The sequence below is a fragment of the Schistocerca serialis genome, chromosome 7 (genome assembly GCF_023864345.2).
Source record: "Schistocerca serialis cubense isolate TAMUIC-IGC-003099 chromosome 7, iqSchSeri2.2, whole genome shotgun sequence".
Lineage (NCBI taxonomy): Eukaryota > Metazoa > Arthropoda > Insecta > Orthoptera > Acrididae > Schistocerca > Schistocerca serialis.
The window spans coordinates 489504380-489524439 of NC_064644.1; the positions used below are offsets into that span (position 1 = coordinate 489504380).

General features: G+C 37.7%; 1 protein-coding gene across 1 annotated transcript in view; it reads right to left on the bottom strand.

Annotated features, from left to right (window-relative positions):
• Nucleotides 1-20060, bottom strand: part of LOC126412325 (E3 ubiquitin-protein ligase SHPRH) — a 257671-nt gene that overhangs the window by 44487 nt on the left and 193124 nt on the right. The window contains exon 17 of the mRNA XM_050081845.1: nt 10120-10232. Within this exon, the coding sequence (XP_049937802.1) occupies nt 10120-10232 (113 nt within the window). The remainder of the gene's footprint in view (nt 1-10119; nt 10233-20060) is intronic.

The following is a 20060-nucleotide window of genomic DNA, read 5'->3' on the forward strand; positions in this document are numbered from 1 at the left end:
GTCAGAGACAGATGTGTCTCCATGCCCGATCAGTTTACACAATGTGTTGATTTTGAATTGATGTCAATGAGCAAGAAGTACATATTATGTATGCATTTGTGTGTTATGTATGTAATATGCAAACTGAAGAATAAATATTCATCTGAGTTGGTTTGCATGTCCATTGTGTTTACTAAGAGGCGGTTAAAAGGAACATCTAAGTCCTTATTAACAGCAGTATTATGGGACAACATTTTTGTAACTGTGCCAAAAATGAATGCAGTAAGCCTTGTATCGATAAGCATGCAATGCCAATATGTTCAGAACTGTTATGCAAAAGAACAGAATTCTTCTGGGGTTCACACCTCAGATTCTATGATAGGGTAATGTGTTCTGGACAGCTCTTGGGCAGGGGACTGTTTGAATACCCAAGAGAAGGATCAACTTATTGTAACTGTCCTGCACTATGATGTCAAAGTTTGAATATTACACACTTCCTTCAGCATAGGCAAAGGGAGCAAATCAACTGATTCTTTTTGCATTAGATGCAGTCTATGGTGAGTGTTAAAGTTCTTACAGAAGCACCGTTTAGTTCATGGGCAGTTCCTGAGAAAACCCAAGAAAAGCATTTATCACAAATTTTCACTGTCAGTAGCAGATATTTAACTAACCAACCATTGTAAATTTTTCAAATTTTAACAGTATGTTCTTTATGCATTTATATCGGAATACCATCTTCCTCTTTTCAAGAATCTTTAATGGTGGTCAAGAAACATGCCAAAAAGATGGTTTTTGAGTACTGATAGCGAGCTGCAGATTCAGAGACGGTTATGCACAGCAAATGACCAATTTTTACTATATATTTCTAAGATCCCAATCTCTACAAACCTTGAAAATTTTCTTGATGTTGTAGGAGAAACAGTTCAGCCTTTACAAATGTCTGCTTGTGTCTGTGTATATGCGGATGGATATCTGTGTGTGTGTGTGTGTGTGTGTGTGTGTGTGTGTGTGTGTGTGAGTGTGTGTGTGTGTGTGTGCGCGCGCGCGAGTGTATACCTGTCCTTTTTTCCCTCTAAGGTAAGTCTTTCCGCTCCCGGGATTGGAATGACTCCTTACCCTCTACCTTAAAACCCACATCCTTTCGTCTTTCCCTCTCCTTCCCTCTTTCCTGACAAAGCAACCATTTGTTGCGAAAGCTTGAATTTTGTGTGTATGTTTGTGTGTCTATCGACCTGCCAGCGCTTTTGTTTGGTAAGTCTCATCATCTTTGTTTTTAGATATATTTTTCCCACGTGGAATGTCCTAAAAAATCTGCTATGAGGGGGCAATGGGTAATGATCTTTTACTGTGATCTTGTTTAATTTTCTGTAGCCTATACAGTCATAATAATCACCTTTATCCAACTACAACCTGGCTGGTATATTCAAATGAACTTGGTTCTATTACTCCTTGATCAAGCCACTACTGGACTTGGTTGTCAACAATTTCTTTCTCTCCTAGTGACAATCTTCTGAGTCTACTATATATTGGTTGTTGTTCTCTCATAACAACATTCATTCTGGGCTTTGTTTGGTATAATTAGTCACTATATCTTCAATGTGTTCCTCAGTTTCATCATTAATAAAGCTTTAAATATCTAATTCTGGTTTATCTGTTATATGGATACACATAATATGAGCTTTCCCTTCTGGTTTCCTAATAGTAACTCCACCCTTGTTTATTGAAACTCCAGTTTGATCTAGAAAATTGTTTTACCATTCATTGAGTGCATCTCAAGAAACCACATAAATACCTGTTTCAATTTTCACATCATTAATCTCAGCAATGCCTGTAAAATATCCTTGTGGAGAGGAGAGAACATTTTTCCCAAATCCTGTCAAGATTAAATCTTGTTTCTTGCAAACTTGGAGCATCCACAATCTCACAAAGACCTTGTCATAATTAGTAAGTTGACTGCCAGTCACTTAGGCGCCTTTACCAGTCAGTCACTCATTCCTACATTTTTGAATTTACAGTTGTTAATATTCTTCTTAACAGTCTTCACATTCATAGTCTTCTTTTGATTATTCTTCCCCTTCATGTATTCTGATGGGATGCTCTTGTGGTTGCAATCGCTTGAACAGTTATGACTTGCACTACAACTGAAACACTTTTTTTTGGACCCCAAACTGCGCTTTTAGTATTACTCTTACTAGAGTCTTTAGCATTGTTACTGGAGTTTAATTTTTCATTGCTGTAACATTTGTTATTTCTTCTCAGAAATAACTCCAAATTCCTTTCATAATGCCTCAAATGCCTCATTTTTTTCTTAAACTCTTTCACACATCCAGCTCCATAAAGTAGAAGTTTCATGTATGAATCATCTTCTGTCCTACCCATCACAAGCTGAAATAGTGAGCTGTTATCAGTCCCAGCATGGCTGGCAATTTCCTACATTGCAAGAAAATATTCTTGAAGAAACTCTTCGTTTCTTCTTTCATTGAGACAGCAGTTGGTGGATCTCCGCAGCACTTGTTTTCATCCCGAATTCTTCCTGCAAAGCTTTCTTTAGTGTTGCCCACGATGTAAGACTTTTCTCACCCTAAACAGAAAGCTTAGCCACACCTTCAAGTGATAATCTTTTTCCATTTTCTTTTCAAGAAAACTCGATTTTTATTGTTAACCATTTGGGAGGCATCCTCTTCTTTATCACTGGCACCATCACCTTCCTCTTGTCATTCTATGTCATCATTAATTTTCAGTGCAAGTTCGTCAATGTTAGATAAACAACAGCAAATCTTACTCCTAACTTTGCTTCTGAAAATGATGTTTCAATGAACAACTTCTTAGCTTTAAGTTTACCAGATGCTGATTGAAAAGTAAAAGCACAAAATTCTCTCAAGCATTTCTGATTTCTATCATCCAGAACTGTCTCAAAAATTAACTTATGTAAGGATTTGAAATTTTTAAATGGCGGAGAGTTTTATATTTTTATTTACTTTTCCGATTTCACCTAACTTTGCCATTTTTAGATTTTCCATTTTTTTTTTTTTTTTTTTTTTTTTTTTTAAACTGGCTATTTCTCTTTTCTTCATGTTTAAAATTTCTAATTGTGTTGGTCTGCTATTGCTGACTGTCATTAAAATATGAATCCTTGTTGCAGATCCCAAATAACCACAACTACATGTTGCTACGATGTTGCAGCCGAACTGACGGTCAGAAAAGTTAGTTGTAGATTAGGCGGCATAACTGCGTCATCATTTGTTCAGTTGATTTTGGGCAGAGTTCCCAAAATTTGTAGAAAAGATGCTTCTGACTTTCATGCAGAACTATAATCTCACAGTTAGTACTGAACTGCCAAAAGAAACAAAACAACTTAATCAACAAACTCATGTTTTTTCTATGAATGCTGTTTCTCCATGAACACACAAAACTACTGTCCAATATTCAGTTTCTTTGGCATGTCATCAGTCTCACCAGCAGGGAAACTCTTAGACCCCCCATCTGAATTCCACAACTCTTTATCCATTTCTGAGATACAGAGGTTCAAAGTTGCCCAACTTGTACATGTAAAATACATATATAAAATTTGGTATGAGGTGAAAATGAAGTTTAGAAAGTGATGTAGCATGGAGAAGTACGATGTTAAGTGTCTCTGTTGTCATCAGAAGACTTACGGGATCCCCAAGTTGTAGTACTTATGTAGATGTAAAATTGTTTTGCACGTAAAATCCGATCTGAGGTGTATACTTGCGTTACTTCATTTTCACATAAGTAAGCTTTTCATTTGAGTTACAATTCCCTGCTGAAGCAGGGAAAAGAAGGGAACTAGTGGAAAAATGCTCCTATCGAAGCACAAAAAAAGGCGAGTATGTTCCCGTTTGTTTAAGACTGATTGAAAAGTGTGATAGCAGCTGCCTCATTCTACTTTTTCAGCAGCTATAAAAATGTTCCACAAAATTAGTGCTTCTTTATGCTAAGGGAGGAGGAGACAGTGGTAGTGGGAAAGAGACTGGAAAACAATAAATATTGGAAGACAGTAGCAGTGGTGGTGGTAGCGAAGGAGACAATGGAAGTGAGAGACACTGTGGGAAGTGGAACGTAGTTGACAGTGACAGAGCAGTGACAGGGAAGAGTCAGGGAGACAGTGCCAGTAAGAGAAGAATAAAGAGAAAGTGGAAATGGGTGAAAGCCAGAGTCTAAGACAATGACAATGAGGAAGAGAGAGAGAGAGAGAGAGAGAGAGAGAGAGAGAGAGAGAGAGAGACACAGTAAGAGAACACCCAGCAGCAGTGGGAAGGAATGAATGAGACAGTAGTAGCAGTTACACTACTTATCAGTCAGTACTTACCAATCAGAGTCTCTCAAAGCATAGCACACACACTTTTTTGTGCTCTGATAGGAACATTTTTCCATTCGTATAAAATAAATGATGCAAGGATAAAAGGATGTAAGGTACATAAGTATAATGGGAACTTACAACAATGGACTAGTGCACATGGGCGAGTCACAGCTGAGCTTGTGGGAGCAAGAGGTGAGCTACATGTTATAGAGAGCAAGAGTATGTTCGCATGCGAAAATGACAAAAATTTTAAAGGTGTTGAGGCAGCTGTCACACTACTTCTTAGTCAGAGTCTTTGTACATTCACATTTTTGTGCTCTGATAGGAGCATTTTTCACTCGTATAAAAAAAAAATGATGTAAGGAAAAAAGGATATAAGGCACAAAAGTATCATTAATTCCATGCTTCACTTTAAGATATTTGATAGTGTTATCCTGCCTCCTTCATGAGACAAACTGATTATGAACCACAGTATGTTTTTAAAAAGGAGCTAAGTGTAACCACAGCAGATACATCGTTTTTGCATGAAGTATGCTGGTATCATCAGAAGAAACAAAACTAGCACTCTAAGGGTCAGAGTGTGGAATGTTAGATCCTTTAACCAAGTAGGTAGGTTAGAAAATTTCAAAAGGGAAATGGATAGGTTGAAGCTTCATACATTGGCAATTAGAGAAGTGCAATGGCAAGAAGAACAGTACTTCTGGTCAAGTGATTACAGGGCTTTAAATACAAAACCAAATAGGGATATTGCAGGAATAGGGTTACTAATGACTCAAGAAATTAAGAATATAGGTAAGCTACTATGAATAGCACAGTGAACACATTACTGTACTCAAGATAGACATGGAGCCAACATCCATCACAGAAGCACATGCTTGGATGCCAATTAGCTACTTGGATGAATAGCTTGTAAGAATGTATGATAAGATAAAATAAATTATTCAGGTAGTTATGGAGGACAAATACTAATTGCAATGGGTGACAGGGATTTGATAGTAGGAAAATGAAGAGAAGGAAAAATAGTAAGAGAATATGGACTGGGAGAGGAATTAAAGAGGAAACTTCCTGATGTAATTTTGTGCAGAGTGCTATTTTATTATTACCAACACTTGGTTTAATAATCATGTTACCAACACTTGGTTTAATGATCATGTCAGAAAGGAGAAGCAACGTGGAGACACTGGAAGGCTTAAATAGATTATCTGATGGTAATACAGAGATTTCGAGATTACTTAATGATGCGACAGAGGTTACAAAACAAGATTTTAAAGTAAGACATTCTCAGGGGCAGATGTGGATTCTGAGCATAATATATAGTTTATGAACAGCATATCAGAAGTGGTGAAACTTCAAAATGATAGGAAATTTACGAACTGGAACTTTGAGAAGCGGAAAGAATGAGAAGCAGTTAAGAGTTTCAAATTGAGCATTAGGCAACGATTGGCTGAAACAGGGAAAGGAATACAACAGAAGATGAATGGGTAACCTTGATACATGAAACAGTGAAGACTGTTGAGAATCAAATAGATAACAGTGGCAATGTGTGTCCGGGTTGTTCTTGTGCGAGTGTTCTGCTTCTGTAAAAGGACTTTGTCTAAAGCCTGTAACATTTTTAGTATTCTTTTTGATTCTGACTGTCTGTCTCTCAATCCCCTCTTCCTCTCTTTGCTAAATAGCAGTCTGTCCTTCCCATAGTCACTTAAACAGAATATTTCGATTATAAGTAAGGCAACAAGACTTATACACGAGTATATCACAGAAAATCTTGCCACAAGGAGTTTTCCCAGAACACAATCTAACAACATATTATTTATACATACTTAAATTAATTTATTTTTATGTATTAACAAACTGGAGCAAATGAATGCACCAATGTACACGATTGAACAAATATGGTAAAATTTAACTGACTCTGACAAAGGAAAAAATTAAAAATAGTAGATACATTTATTTAAACGAACTGAAAAAGTCACTGACAATATTTAAGGGGACGCTAAATTAAAATTTTATAGAAAAATGAATGTATTGATTCAAAGACTTTAAAGTGGAAGCCTAACATTCCTACAAGTTATACGAGTACAAGAGCGCTTGTGTTATACACAATTTAAATACGATGCAGTGTCATGCAATATGTGTAAGATATATTCATGGTTAGTGTAGCGCCTATTTAAAAGTAAAATTACTGCAGTAGCATTACTTCTAACATTTGCAAAAGTCAGCAATTTGAACTCCAAGGAAACTTAATAATAATAATAATAATAATAATAATAATAATGAGAGCAATCTACTGTTGTACACAATACTGACATGTGTAATAATCTGTGAACTCAGAAAAGAGGTACTTATAAATTCAGAATATATGGCACAGAAGAGAGAACTGGTTACGCATATTCTATATTAAAATCACTTAGGAGTAAAGGCAACAATGTATTACAAAAGTCAATGTTTCATGCTACTTCTGATAACCGGTATCTTTTCAGTCACCATCAGATCTTATAATTACTGACTACATGCCTAATGTTGCTGCTGTAATTTTTAGATATGATGACAGCTGAAAAACAAAAGCCAGTTATCAATTTCAATAAAGTAGTAAGTGACCAAGACATTGCCTTTGATAAAATAATCTGATACAAATGTCATTGGTTTCTTCAGCAAGCCCAGCTAGTCTCAAATCATGACACTCGCCAGAAATGGCAACACCATGTGTTGGCTGTGTGCTGGATTCAGCATCGTTTACATGCCTGCCAATAACTCTAAGCCTCTACTATTAAATGAGTAGTTACCTTTACTCCTAAATTATTTACATTCTGCAGGACTTTCCCTGTTGTATCAACATCACATACATTTGTACAAGGATCTTGACATGTCATACCACTGAGGATACTTAGTTGGCTCTAAATTCTGAGGAGGGAAAAAACTGCCAATAATGGTTCACATACCAAGAGAGACTATTTTATGTGATGCTGAAAAAATTAAAAAATTAAAATAAACTTGATCTGCCACAACAGCTGTATGTAATTCCATAAAAATCACCAATCTCCGTCAAACAATACACCATCCTCAGGCATTTAAAAGAAAGAAAGAAAGAATACACGACACATATTTAGTCTGGAATATTTGTATCTAGATAAATTTTAAGTGCTTCAAAACTACAGAATGCAGCAAAGTATCTGACTTGTACAGGAGGCAGCACCAGTGAAACTACAATTCTCTAACGGATCAAACTCCTATGTATAAAAGAGCTTCAAAGTTCTGATTACTTTACCAATGGTTTAATGTGTTAAATCTTTGACATTAAGCATGTAAGAAAGAAAGAGTAAAAACAAGCTTTGATATTATACTTAAAAATCTGTTGGAATTCACTAAGTGGACTCTTTATCAAGCACTGTAATTTGCATTCTGTTTTAAGCAAAAGAATTTTTCATGAGCCTCAATGCTTAAGACGAATTATGAGTTGTACAGTTATACAATGCAGATACATTCATTGAAATACATTGATACTACCAGCAAAATGTGTAGCAAATAGAGTAAATACTAAAGAAACAAATTACAATGCCACGCTTGATGCAGCACTTTTATTGGACAAACAGCGAAAGTGTAGTAAGTGATAAACTTTTTTTGTCTCATCATTCTGTGAAGTATGTGAGCAAGAAAATGTTTCATAAAGGTTTGAAATCATGTGTTAAGTTTTTTAAGGCACTAAATGCTTTGATTCTCACACACTGGAGAATATAATCTGGACATTTGGATGTCATGTACGAGGGCAGTTCAAAAAGTATGCAACACATTTTTTTTCTGAAACAGGGGTTGTTTTATTCAGCATTGAAATACACCAGGTTATTCCCCAATCTTTTAGCTACAAAACACTATTTTTCAACGTAATCTCCATTCAATGCTACGGCCTTACGCCACCTTGAAATGAGGGCCTGTATGCCTGCACGGTACCATTCCACTGGTCGATGTCGGAGCCAACGTCGTACTGCATCAATAACTTCTTCATCATCTGCGTAGTGCCTCCCACGGATTGCGTCCTTCATTGGGCTAAACATATGGAAATCCGACGGTGCGAGATCGGGGCTGTAGGGTGCATGAGGAAGAACAGTCCACTGAAGTTTTGTGAGCTCCTCTCGGGTGCGAAGACTTGTGTGAGGTCTTGCGTTGTCATGAAGAAGTAGAAGTTCGTTCAGATTTTTGTGCCTACGAACATGCTGAAGTCGTTTCTTCAATTTCTGAAGAGTAGCACAATACACTTCAGAGTTGATCGTTTGACCATGGGGAAGGACATCGAACAGAATAACCCCTTCAGCGTCCCAGAAGACTGTAACCGTGACTTTACCGGCTGAGGGTATGGCTTTAAACTTTTTCTTGATAGGGGAGTGGGTGTGGCGCCACTCCATTGATTGCCGTTTTGTTTCAGGTTCGAAGTGATGAACCCATGTTTCATCGCCTGTAACAATCTTTGACAAGAAATTGTCACCCTCAGCCACATGACGAGCAAGCAATTCCGCACAGATGGTTCTCCTTTGCTCTTTATGGTGTTCGGTTAGACAACGAGGGACCCAGCGGGAACAAACCTTTGAATATCCCAACTGGTGAACAATTGTGACAGCACTACCAACAGAGATGTCAAGTTGAGCACTGAGTTGTTTGATGGTGATCCGTCGATCATCTCGAACGAATGTGTTCGCACGCTCCGCCATTGCAGGAGTCACAGCTGTGCATGGCCGGCCCGCACGCGGGAGATCAGACAGTCTTGCTTGACCTTGCGGCGATGATGACACACGCTTTGCCCAACGACTCACCGTGCTTTTGTCCACTGCCAGATCACCGTAGACATTCTGCAAGCGCCTATGAATATCTGAGATGCCCTGGTTTTCCGCCAAAAGAAACTCGATCACTGCCCGTTGTTTGCAACGCACATCCGTTACAGACGCCATTTTAACAGCTCCGTACAGCGCTGCCACCTGTCGGAAGTCAATGAAACTATACGAGACGAAGCAGGAATGTTTGAAAATATTCCACAAGAAATTTCCGGTTTTTTCAACCAAAATTGGCCGAGAAAAAAAATGTGTTGCATTACTTATTGAACTGCCCTCGTATTATGTAGCCTCATGATATGCACATAGTTCTTAACTGTAATACTTGTCTAACTATGTTAAGCATTTAGTGGAAGATTATACGCCTTAATGAGTAGATTATGTCGGCATTTTAAATTTGGTAAATAATTATAAGAAATATTGAAAATGAAATTTTTGTTGCCCCTGGTAACTGTTAGTCACACAATGTGCATCTGGGGTCATACACCACGAACTGTGTTAGCTGTTTATTAATATGGATGTTAACAGACTGACTAAACTGGTATTTTCAGCTGGAGATACAATACTCCAGTCTGGCTCTGCATTTCACCTTGTTAACATATTGTTTCGTGTATAGATCAGGTACTTTCCTGGATTTTATGTAGTTTTGATGCCTTTAATGTATAATGTTTATATAGATGCAAATAATGAAGACTGTCTGCATGACTGGTAACTAACTGTGTTTCTCTCTCTCTCTCTCTCTCTCTCTCTCTCTCTCTTCTCCTTTATTTATTTTAAATACCTGAGCATGGTCAGTTGTTTGACTGAAATTGGTGGTTTTTATGGCGTGATGTATAGCTATTGTGCCACATCACAATTTTTTAAAAATGTTCAAAAGCTGTCAATCCTCACTTCCCTAAAGCAATATTTTATATGATCTGAATAAAATCTACCTCCATCTCTCCCCAACACAAAACTGAAACAACTAAAAATGTTTTGACAACTACAGACGATAGAGCTTACTCTGAATTCTTTCTTCATAGCATCTAACAGTTTTAGATGCTTGTTTGCTTCTTTGAACAATGACTTCTTCTCTGGAACATTAAATCTGTCTGCTCGAATGTGTGTCAGTATAGCTAAAAAAAAGAAAAAAATAATAGTTGAATACAAAAGCATTTGCAATCTGCTCCATTTTTCTTATCACATTAACTGAAGGAGTACAACAAACATCAACAAGTTTAGATGTACTTTCCCAAGATGACTTTCAAGATTTTGCTCTTCTTCATATGCTTAAACTTGGTTACATTCTTAGTGTCCTAAAAGCTGCAGCATCTGAACTACTGTGCAAAAAAGTGACTCACTGGTTTATTTCTTTAATTAACTGAATCCACCATCGTGGTGCTTCACCACTGGTGTTATGAATAAAATAATTTTAAAAAGAACTGTAGGTGGGAGCAGGTGGTAGGGGTTTATTATAGCTCTGCCTGCTTCTCTAGCACACAGAAGTTATAGGCTTACAATACAGCTACTACGAACACAAGTATGCAGGGGCATACAGAAAATTATTGGCAGTGTTTTTCAGGAGTTCTTCACATATGTGCACAGTTCTCAAATGATTGCACAAAACACGAAGGACAAAGCAAGAAGTAAAAATTTGCTGATCGCTTGTGAGTTCTGTGCAGTTGAACTACTGGGTCATTAGGGTCATCACATAAATAAATAAAGACAAGTTTGGTTAATAGTGATTAAAAAGACAGTAAGTTCAAAGACCAAACAGGCTAGGCTACAACTTAAATAATAAATAGCAGGCTGAAGCCACCTCACTAACTATTATTGCTCTCCTACTAATAGCTACATTATTGTTCTTAATTTCCATACGACTTTAGTTTGTACAAATCGTGCATACACAGTGTTCATTTTAACTGAAGACAATGAATGTCTCGAAAACTACACATCAGTTCAAAAAAAGTTATAATTCCAATTTGTTTGTCTCAGAGGAGTATATCCAATGACAACACACTTGACCCCCCCCCCCCCCACCCCATCTCATGCATGGGTGGTGGGGAGGAGGGCAGGGGCAGCTTTGAAATCTTCACTGGGAACCCCTGTTTTTATTGCAAATTATGATTTTACAGCAAAATCTGCATGTGTTTTGTCTGAAGCATTTTCTTCGTTTCACCACGGATGGCACTGTAATCAGAGGAATAGAAATGGGTACATGATCGTAATTCATGATATGCTATTCCACGGCCCTTAAATATCCAACAGCACGTGGGACCGCACCTACATGCTATGAGGGCAGGATAGGCCAGTGTTTCATTATTTCTAATTGGAAACCCTCATTGCGGTATTGTATTCCTCCAACATATCAAACAGGGGACCACTCGACGCGCCACTGTGACTATGGCTCACCGCAAATGCTACTCTACTCTTCCAATTAGAACAAGTGGTCTAATGTAGTACCACCAACTTCAATACACTTAGTGATTCACTTTTCAAATGATCATACAAATGACAGAAGCACATACGCAGGAATGTCAGCACAGGCCTTTCCAATGCAGTTAACCATGTCTTCACGGCCAGTTGGCACCTACTGGTACACCTTATCTTTTAAATATCAGCACAGAAAGAAATCCGGTGATGTCAAATCTGGCGACCTAGTGGGCTAATTTATAGGACCTCCTCTGCTCATCCCCAACCAGTGTAAACACGGTCTAATACCTCCCATGCTTCAGTTGTTAATGCACTAGACAAGTGTCATGATGAAACCACAGGGCAACATCCTGCAATAGTACTGGTAGTTCCTGTTCCAAAAATGTTCATTATTTGCAACCATTCAATGTGCGGTCGATAAAATATGGAGCAATGAGTTTGTTCCCCATGAAGCCACACCATACATTAATCGGACAAGGACGACGATGGTCACCTTGTCGTAACCAGTGGGGACTGTCTACATTCCAGTAAAGCCAGTTAACAATACTATGGTTTGTGAATGTAGACTCACTGGAAAATAGAACCTTGGTTAATTATGGGGGGTCATTTGCATTTGTTGATGTGCCCATTCATGAAACACTGCCTGATTATGCAAATCATCGCCGTGGAGTTCTTGATGCAGTGACACATGGTATGAATGATATTTATGATGATGCAGTATTGTGACAAGAATATCTATGGACATACCAGAATTGCAGTATAACTGCTGGATGCTTTTCCATGGTTTGTGGTGCACTGATACTAGTACAGCTATTTTATTACTTCCCCTGTAACCCATTTGCTTCGTTTCCTTTTGCCGGTCTGTAGCTGCCATCAGACAAAGACATTCACGACCTTGTAAAAGAACGAACAAGAGCGAGCTTTCTCTGGAAAACCTACAAGGCAACAGCAGCCTCAACATTTCTACCACATTCTCCATAAATAAGTATCATTTCAATTTCTTCTTGCGTGGCTGCAACATTCATCGTCCACTTGCACCTCTGTTATCCAGATGACAGGTGGGTGTGCAGGCAATAAATACTGCGTGTGTACTGTAATGTTTAGAGCCGCTATATGTTCTATGTCTGCACGAAATATGTACTGCCTGTTATGACACATCATAGTTTGCTATATGGCCATGATGGTGCGTCAAGTAGTCATCCATTTGATATGTTCAAGGAACACAGTGTGGTGGATGGGGTTTCCAATCAGAAGTTATGAAATATTGGCCTGTCCTACAGTCACAGCATGGAGGTGGGGTCCCACATGCCATTGGGTAGTCAAGAGCCATTGAGTAGCATGTCGTAAATTACGATTGAATATCCATTTCTACTCATCTGACTACAGCACCATCTGTGCAAATGAAGAAAATTCTCCAGACTAAACATATGTAGATTTTGCTGTAGAATTGTAATCTGCAATCCTCCCACCACCTATGCATGAGGTGTGTTGGCTGGTCGAGTGTGGTACCATTGTATGTCCCACTGTGAGACAAACAATTTGGAATTATAACTTTTTTTGATCCGATGTGTAGTTTTTGAGATATTTCAATGTCTTCAGTTAAAATGAACACCTTGTATATAGTGCATGGACAAATGGTAAAAATGTTATTCAGACCATCTCTCATGCAACTTCATTATTCAAGCGTTAATTGTCAATATGCTGATTATAATAATATGTTTAGTTCTTCTTGAAACCATGTAAATTAAAATTAACAACTAAATGAAATTTTTACTACAGCACATAAAAATGAATTTTGGACGAGTTAATCAGTCGTTTTTGGCATTTTGACACATACTATTAGAAAGACTGGAATATAGACTTTAAGCAACACATTTCAATTTTCCTGAAACTAATTAAATTAGCAGAAAATCATAATTAATTTTGCCTTTTGAGATACTATACCTGTTAGATTCCCAAGATTGACATTATACTTTCAAAAAATGTGTGTGAAATCTTATGGGAGTTAACTGCTAAGGTCATCAGTCCCTAAGCTTACACCCAACTTAACCTAAATTATCCTAAGGACAAACACACACACTCATGCCCGAGGGAGGACTCGAACCTCTGCCGGGACCTGCCGCACAGTCCATGACTGCAGCGCCTTGAGACTGCTCGGCTAAGACTGCTCGGCTAATCCTGCGCGGCATTATACTTTCGTTGCCCAATTTTTTCTGGTCTGAATGACACTCTTAATTAATTTTTGAGCCACTAACTAAGAATTTGTACAATTTAATGTAACTTCAAATATGGTAACTGTACTAGTAAGTAGGGAGTTCTCAGAGAACGAATAAAAAATAGTACTGTAATCTCTCTTATACTGCTAATTAATCACTTATAATGTAAACCCAATTATTGCCTGAGCATACAGCTCATTCACTCTTGTAAATATCAACCACACATTTCTCTTAACAAATATATATTTCCTGAGATCATAAAATATTCAGATGCATGTCTTTAAATAACTCACTCTGCCCAAGAATCTTTAATTTATTTCTAGTATTAGTATGCGCAACACAAATGTATTAAAAAAATTGTGGTTAGCATTTAAATAAGCAACTTTTTTTTATAATGGCTTATGTTTTATGAACTTCTCAGAGTCAATCTGTAGGTAACTTTTATTCAAGTTGTGTCTGAGTATTTTAGTGTTAACAGCATGGACACTGGTTTATTTCAATAAGTGATCAAAAAGTTTATTGTGTCCAGCGAGTGTGCACTCGAAAGCCAACTGTGAGACCCCATATGTGAAAGTGCACTGTAAACATTTAGTCACGGTCAGACTTTTCTGGAGGTGACTACCTGTGATTACAATACTAAATAAGAACTGAGAATGATCATCATATTACTGTGAGTATTGAAAATGTACAAAGCAGTGACAGTAATCAAAAACTGTGTTGTGTACATTATTTGAGAAATATCACAAAACCAGTTTACAACAATTAAAGTGTGCGTCATTTACGACGGCGGCCGAGTTTAGGTTGGTTCTGTGCATCTGACGTCACAAAACACCGTCAGCCAATGAACAGAGAATGATGTTGCCAGAGCTCGACTGCAGTGCTGAGCACGGGTGAGTGTCTTCAGTTTTAGAAACGTTCTGTCATAAATAAAGTAACTGAACAAAAGCAATGTCTTGATAGCATACTTTCTTTTATAGAAAGTTTGGAAAAAGCATTCTTTATACCAACTGCTTCATATTTTATTAATTAATTAAACCAAACAAGCAATAAGCCTCCTAATTCAGGCGATAGCAAGGAAAGCTGTTTGTATCATTCTCATTAACCGCTTTTTCGCAATGAAGGACAGCGGTAATTGTTTATTTCCTATTGTACTTCGACGGAACGTGAGTAATTCACAGTCATACCAACAGTGTTTGCCGGTATTTTGTGTGACATTTTAAAGTCCTCCGGGAGATCTACTGAATGATGAGTTACGTTAGCGTAATGGTTAAAGTGTTTGGCTGCTAAACGAAAGGTTCTGAGTTCAAACCTTGTATGGTGCTTAATATTTTCTTTATTTAAAAACAATATCGAAGTGTCTTACTTCATGAATTTTATTCGTCTGAATGTAATTTTTTGAAATTTCTAGTGGCAACTAAAATCGACCATATGGAAAGTACACACTATGGACTTTTACCTCTGCAAACTCTTCAAAATTTCGTGCAATGGTTTACTACATCTAATGCTGCAAAATACCTGTGTTGAACATCGAAACAAAATTGAGTCATTTATGGGCGGAAGGTATCAGTCAAGAATATGTGTAAAAATCAAATTTTTGGGCCAAATAGTTTTTGTGAAATCGAATGATAAAGTGTGTCAAAGCAGTCGAAACACCACGTGTCTGCACAGGTGAGCACTGCAGTGATGACAAAATCCCGCACAGCACGGAATGCGGGTAGCATGTCTCTGTAGCAGCGAAAGAGTTAATGCGGCCATGGTGGCTTTACTTCATAAACGGTGCGCTCCCCCCTAAACGTAAGTTTGCGAACTATGCTATACTATTGCGCTGCTTCTCTTGGGCGTGCAACTGGCAACACAGCAATCTCCTGCGTCTGGGCGGGCATGCGCGAACTGCCAAGATAAAAGAATTGAACTATAGTTGAACTTCCACCGACAAGATACTGAGTGCAACCCAGTGATCACAGATTAGTACACAACCACTTTGTAACATGCTAAATGCTACCTTCCACTGTATTAGGGAGAAGGCTAGAAAAAATGCTAAATCCTAAAACCTGTACCACACTCTTCTCATTGCCTTGTAAAATAGAGGGCAGGTCCTGTTGAAGACGCAGACCAATCCTCAGTTCAGAAAACAAAACACACAAAATTAAATTATGCTACTTGGATACCTGTGTTTCACACATTTCACATAATGATTGGTCCTGCTGCCACAGGAGAAAACAGTGTACGAGCTGACAATGTGCAACACAATTTCTGCTACAGTGCTGTGCAACTTGGGTGGCAGCTTCCTGATCCCTTCTACTCAGAGAATGCTCTGTGGTGTCACCAGCGTGCTTCCTGTCTCTCTCCCACACCAAACTACATCTGTTGCCTGTCCTGCAATTGGCAAAGCTGTGGTAAGCGCCACACTGGGTCACTGTTTTTGCTTATGATGCTCCCCACAAACTTATATATGTTCAAAAACTATCACTATCACTTCTTAACATAATGCTCATTAGGTCTGCTTATATGCCATTAATAATGAATACTACAGGTACATCGGAACTGCATCCTCCACAGCCTTTTCAACACACAGGTTTGTCAGAATGACGCAACTGGCTGGAGTGTAACGTGCAACAATTGACACTGTGCATCCTCACACACCACCTGCCTCCTTGTCTGCACACCACTATACAGAAGTGAGATATCCCTTTCCAAGGTATTGTGACACAACTAAATTGTCACTCGAGTTGAGAAAGTTGTGTGTTTCAACTCTTACATCGAACTCACCCCATTTTTCTAATGTTCTTTTTTGTTCCACCTGATTCGATCTATTAGTCTCAACTCACAGGGTTCCATTTAAAAGTTGTTTTACATATTTTAGGCTACGAGCAAGCCCTTCTAAAACTTTATGATTACCAGAGGGTAAACTTTTTCAGATACTCGTTCTTTCATTTTTTTGCATCAATGACGACATTTAGCCCAGTCACTAATTTTACTAAGACCTTCAGGAGGATAAGCCTCCACAGTGCCTTCAACAACCTCTGTGGTCCACCCGAGCAGCTAGTGGTGTTTGCAGCAGTTGCATGATCCACAGTCATCTCACAAGTAGCTAGTGAAATAATTGTCTCTCCAGGCAGGCCTTGGTAAGCCTTATATAACAAGACTGTATCAGATGCCCAGAGGTTGACCGCGAACACTGTTTTGTCTCAATAGTGAACTACCCCCTCACCTCACTATTAAGTTGTTTTTTATTTATTTTAATGAAGATTTTTACTGTGCTTATGATCTGGGCAGTTAAATCAAGAATACTGTTCCTCATTACACAACAATCCACTGCCACACTATGCTGTGGTTACTGGAGCATGCACAGATTTTGCATGTGTGGCAGGCTTATGGTGCTCACCAGACCAGATCCCAACTTGACTCCAGAACTGTGTGTTCGCCAGACCCGTACCTGGCCAGCGAAGACTGCACCCCTTGAGATGTGGAACATTTGGCACTAGCTGGGAGGCACATTTGGCTTATTGAATATCACATACAAGGTGGGCAGTATATCTCTGGACTGGAAAGGAAATACTCAGCTAATGTGATATCTCTGCCTTCTTCCTCCCCAAAAAGGTGAATCCCTCTTAATTAGGATTTTGAGTTATTAACAATGAAGGGGACTACATTTTATCAAACGGCAGAAAATGTACAGAATGTCATGGTCCTAAAATAAAATAGAATTTCTAGTGACTAAACTAATAAAGTGGAATCACAAAGGAATAGACTCATTCGACAGGAAGTCTGAAATGCAGATCATGAGGGTTTATTTAAGTCTTGGGATATATGTCGGATTAAATTAAGTAACATATGCAACATACCCCGAAAATGAAGGTTATATGGACACAGACGAAAAAGGCAGTTATTTAACATATACGTTGCACATTCGAAAATGCTAACAAAAATATAGATACCAAATGGAGCAAGATAATATTTAAAGAGAAAGCAAGAGTTTCAAGTGAACAACAATGAGTACAAAACAGAACATCTGAATTTAAAAAAAATATTCAGAATTGTATTCCTGTGAACAATAGTTGTTGCAAAGAAAATTTTGTAAAAAATGAAAACAATTAGAGTGAAGAAAGCAAAATGGAAATTTATACCAGACAGACAACACATCCAAAAGATATCATACTAGCTAGCAACACAAAGATGGCTGTACAAAAACTCTCTTCAACTGTTTGTAAAGAGCAATAGCTCACTCTGAAACAGATACTCGATAATGAAAATATTGAATTTCCAAATGAGGTATACAAGTTGGATGTCATTCTGCTTAAGAAGAAGAAGAAGAAGAAGAAGAAGAAGAGGAAAGGCACCCGGAGAGGATGGTGTTTTCCCCCACCCCTTTTTTTACAGTCAGTTGTTGACCCTGACTGATGTGGGAAAATTTAGTTCTAATGCTGCTCTGGAATGTTAAGGTAAAGTAATTGTTCAGTTTTTGTGAGCAGCAAAGAACATTTCAATTTTGCCTATTCTGCTTAGCATTGCTAAAAGGAGTGAACAAACAAACACAAAATTTTTTGGAAACAAAGTTCTGATTTTGTTTTGTTTCGAAATACAAGAAAAATACACTGGAATTCATTTGGACATCTCTTCTGGAATTACTGTCATACTTTGCACTGTCCATATTTACAAATTTTTAAATTTTTTCCCCTTTCAAAGCCCAGTCTAAAAAGGTGCTTTAGAAATAAGACCTTTCCTATTCCGAAGAGACATCCTTTCAATTATTTTTAATAGGCTGTACACCAGCCAATACCATATTCTTGTGACCCGACAGCATATATTTCTGAGTCACTTATTTACCACCAGATTACCCCGTCACATATCTGACAATACTCTTACATTCCTTATTAAATATAAGATAGAATTCACTTAATTCTAAAGAACCCCTTTAAAAATGACAAAATGTACTGCATTATAACTATACCACGCAAAAGACTAGATTTGTTAAGCTTCTCATGGAGCACAAACTCTTGTATCAACAAGTTTTTTAATTCATTTTGATTTTGCTGCTTATTTTATCCAATTTAGGTAACTGCTGTGTTAACCTAACACTGATATTCAGTATATAATGTACTGCAATTAAGATATTGGACAGTTTTAATTTGTTTTAGTAAAAAAGATGTAGGTTCAGAGATATATAAATTCCCTTTGTAGATACCACTGATGAAAACAGAATTTACCACCCTTCTGGCACAGACGATTCTTTAGGATCAGATGACAGTCATTAGCACAGTCCACAAACAACATTTGTTCACACTCCTGCACGTGAATCCAGACAAAACTTAGTGTTCAGGTGAAGTGGCTAAAATGCATTAAAAATGGAAGAGAATGACAGCAAATATTAGAAGAAACAGAGGAGAATTATGCATTTTTCATACAGAGAACTGGGTAAACATATAATCAGTAGTAGACAAAAATGCCAGAAGAATATTAGTGAGGGGAAAGGAATGGAATTGTTTGTGGACTTTTGGAAGCTAGGAGACTGTTGTCTTCATATCTCTTTCATTTACAATGTGGGAAGACTGGGGATATGGTTAGAAACAAAGAAGATGGAATTATTTCTAACGTTTCTGTACAGAGCTTTATGCTGGGAAACATAGTATTTGTCAGTAATTCTTTATTAAAAACCCTGATATACTCACATCAAATAAATGAGTAGACATTGTGATCTGAAGAAAAAGGACTGACTGTGGTACTGATGTTTCCCCCTAATATAAGAGAGGTAACACTATGCCATATATTACAACACATTAAATTATGACCATACTACACCAGCCATTATACAGGAAGAATAATGAATATACCAAATACTAGGACTTGAATTTCACTTTGGCAAAGATATTTCAGCACTACAAAAAGTTTTGCAATGACACTGTTTCCTAATGGCAAAAGAAAGCTACTATTAGCATCTTTTTATACAGAATTTAATGTAATCAATTTAATAGAGGAAAACATTCCACGCGGGAAAAATATATTTAAAAACAAAGATGATGTGACTTACCATACGAAAGTGCTGGCAGGTCAATAGAAACACAAACAGACACATACATACACACAAAATTCTCCCTCTTTCCTGAGGCAACAGTTTGTTGCGAAAGCTTGAATTTTGTGTGTATGTATGTGTCTGTTTGTGTTTCTATTGACCTGCCAGTGCTTTCGTATGGTAAGTCACATCATCTTTGTTTTTAAATATATATAGAATTTAATGTAAGGTTCACAATACCACACACATCTTCACATGAAGATAATGCATGTAGACCCACAAGCTTCTGAGGAAGCAGATGCAAG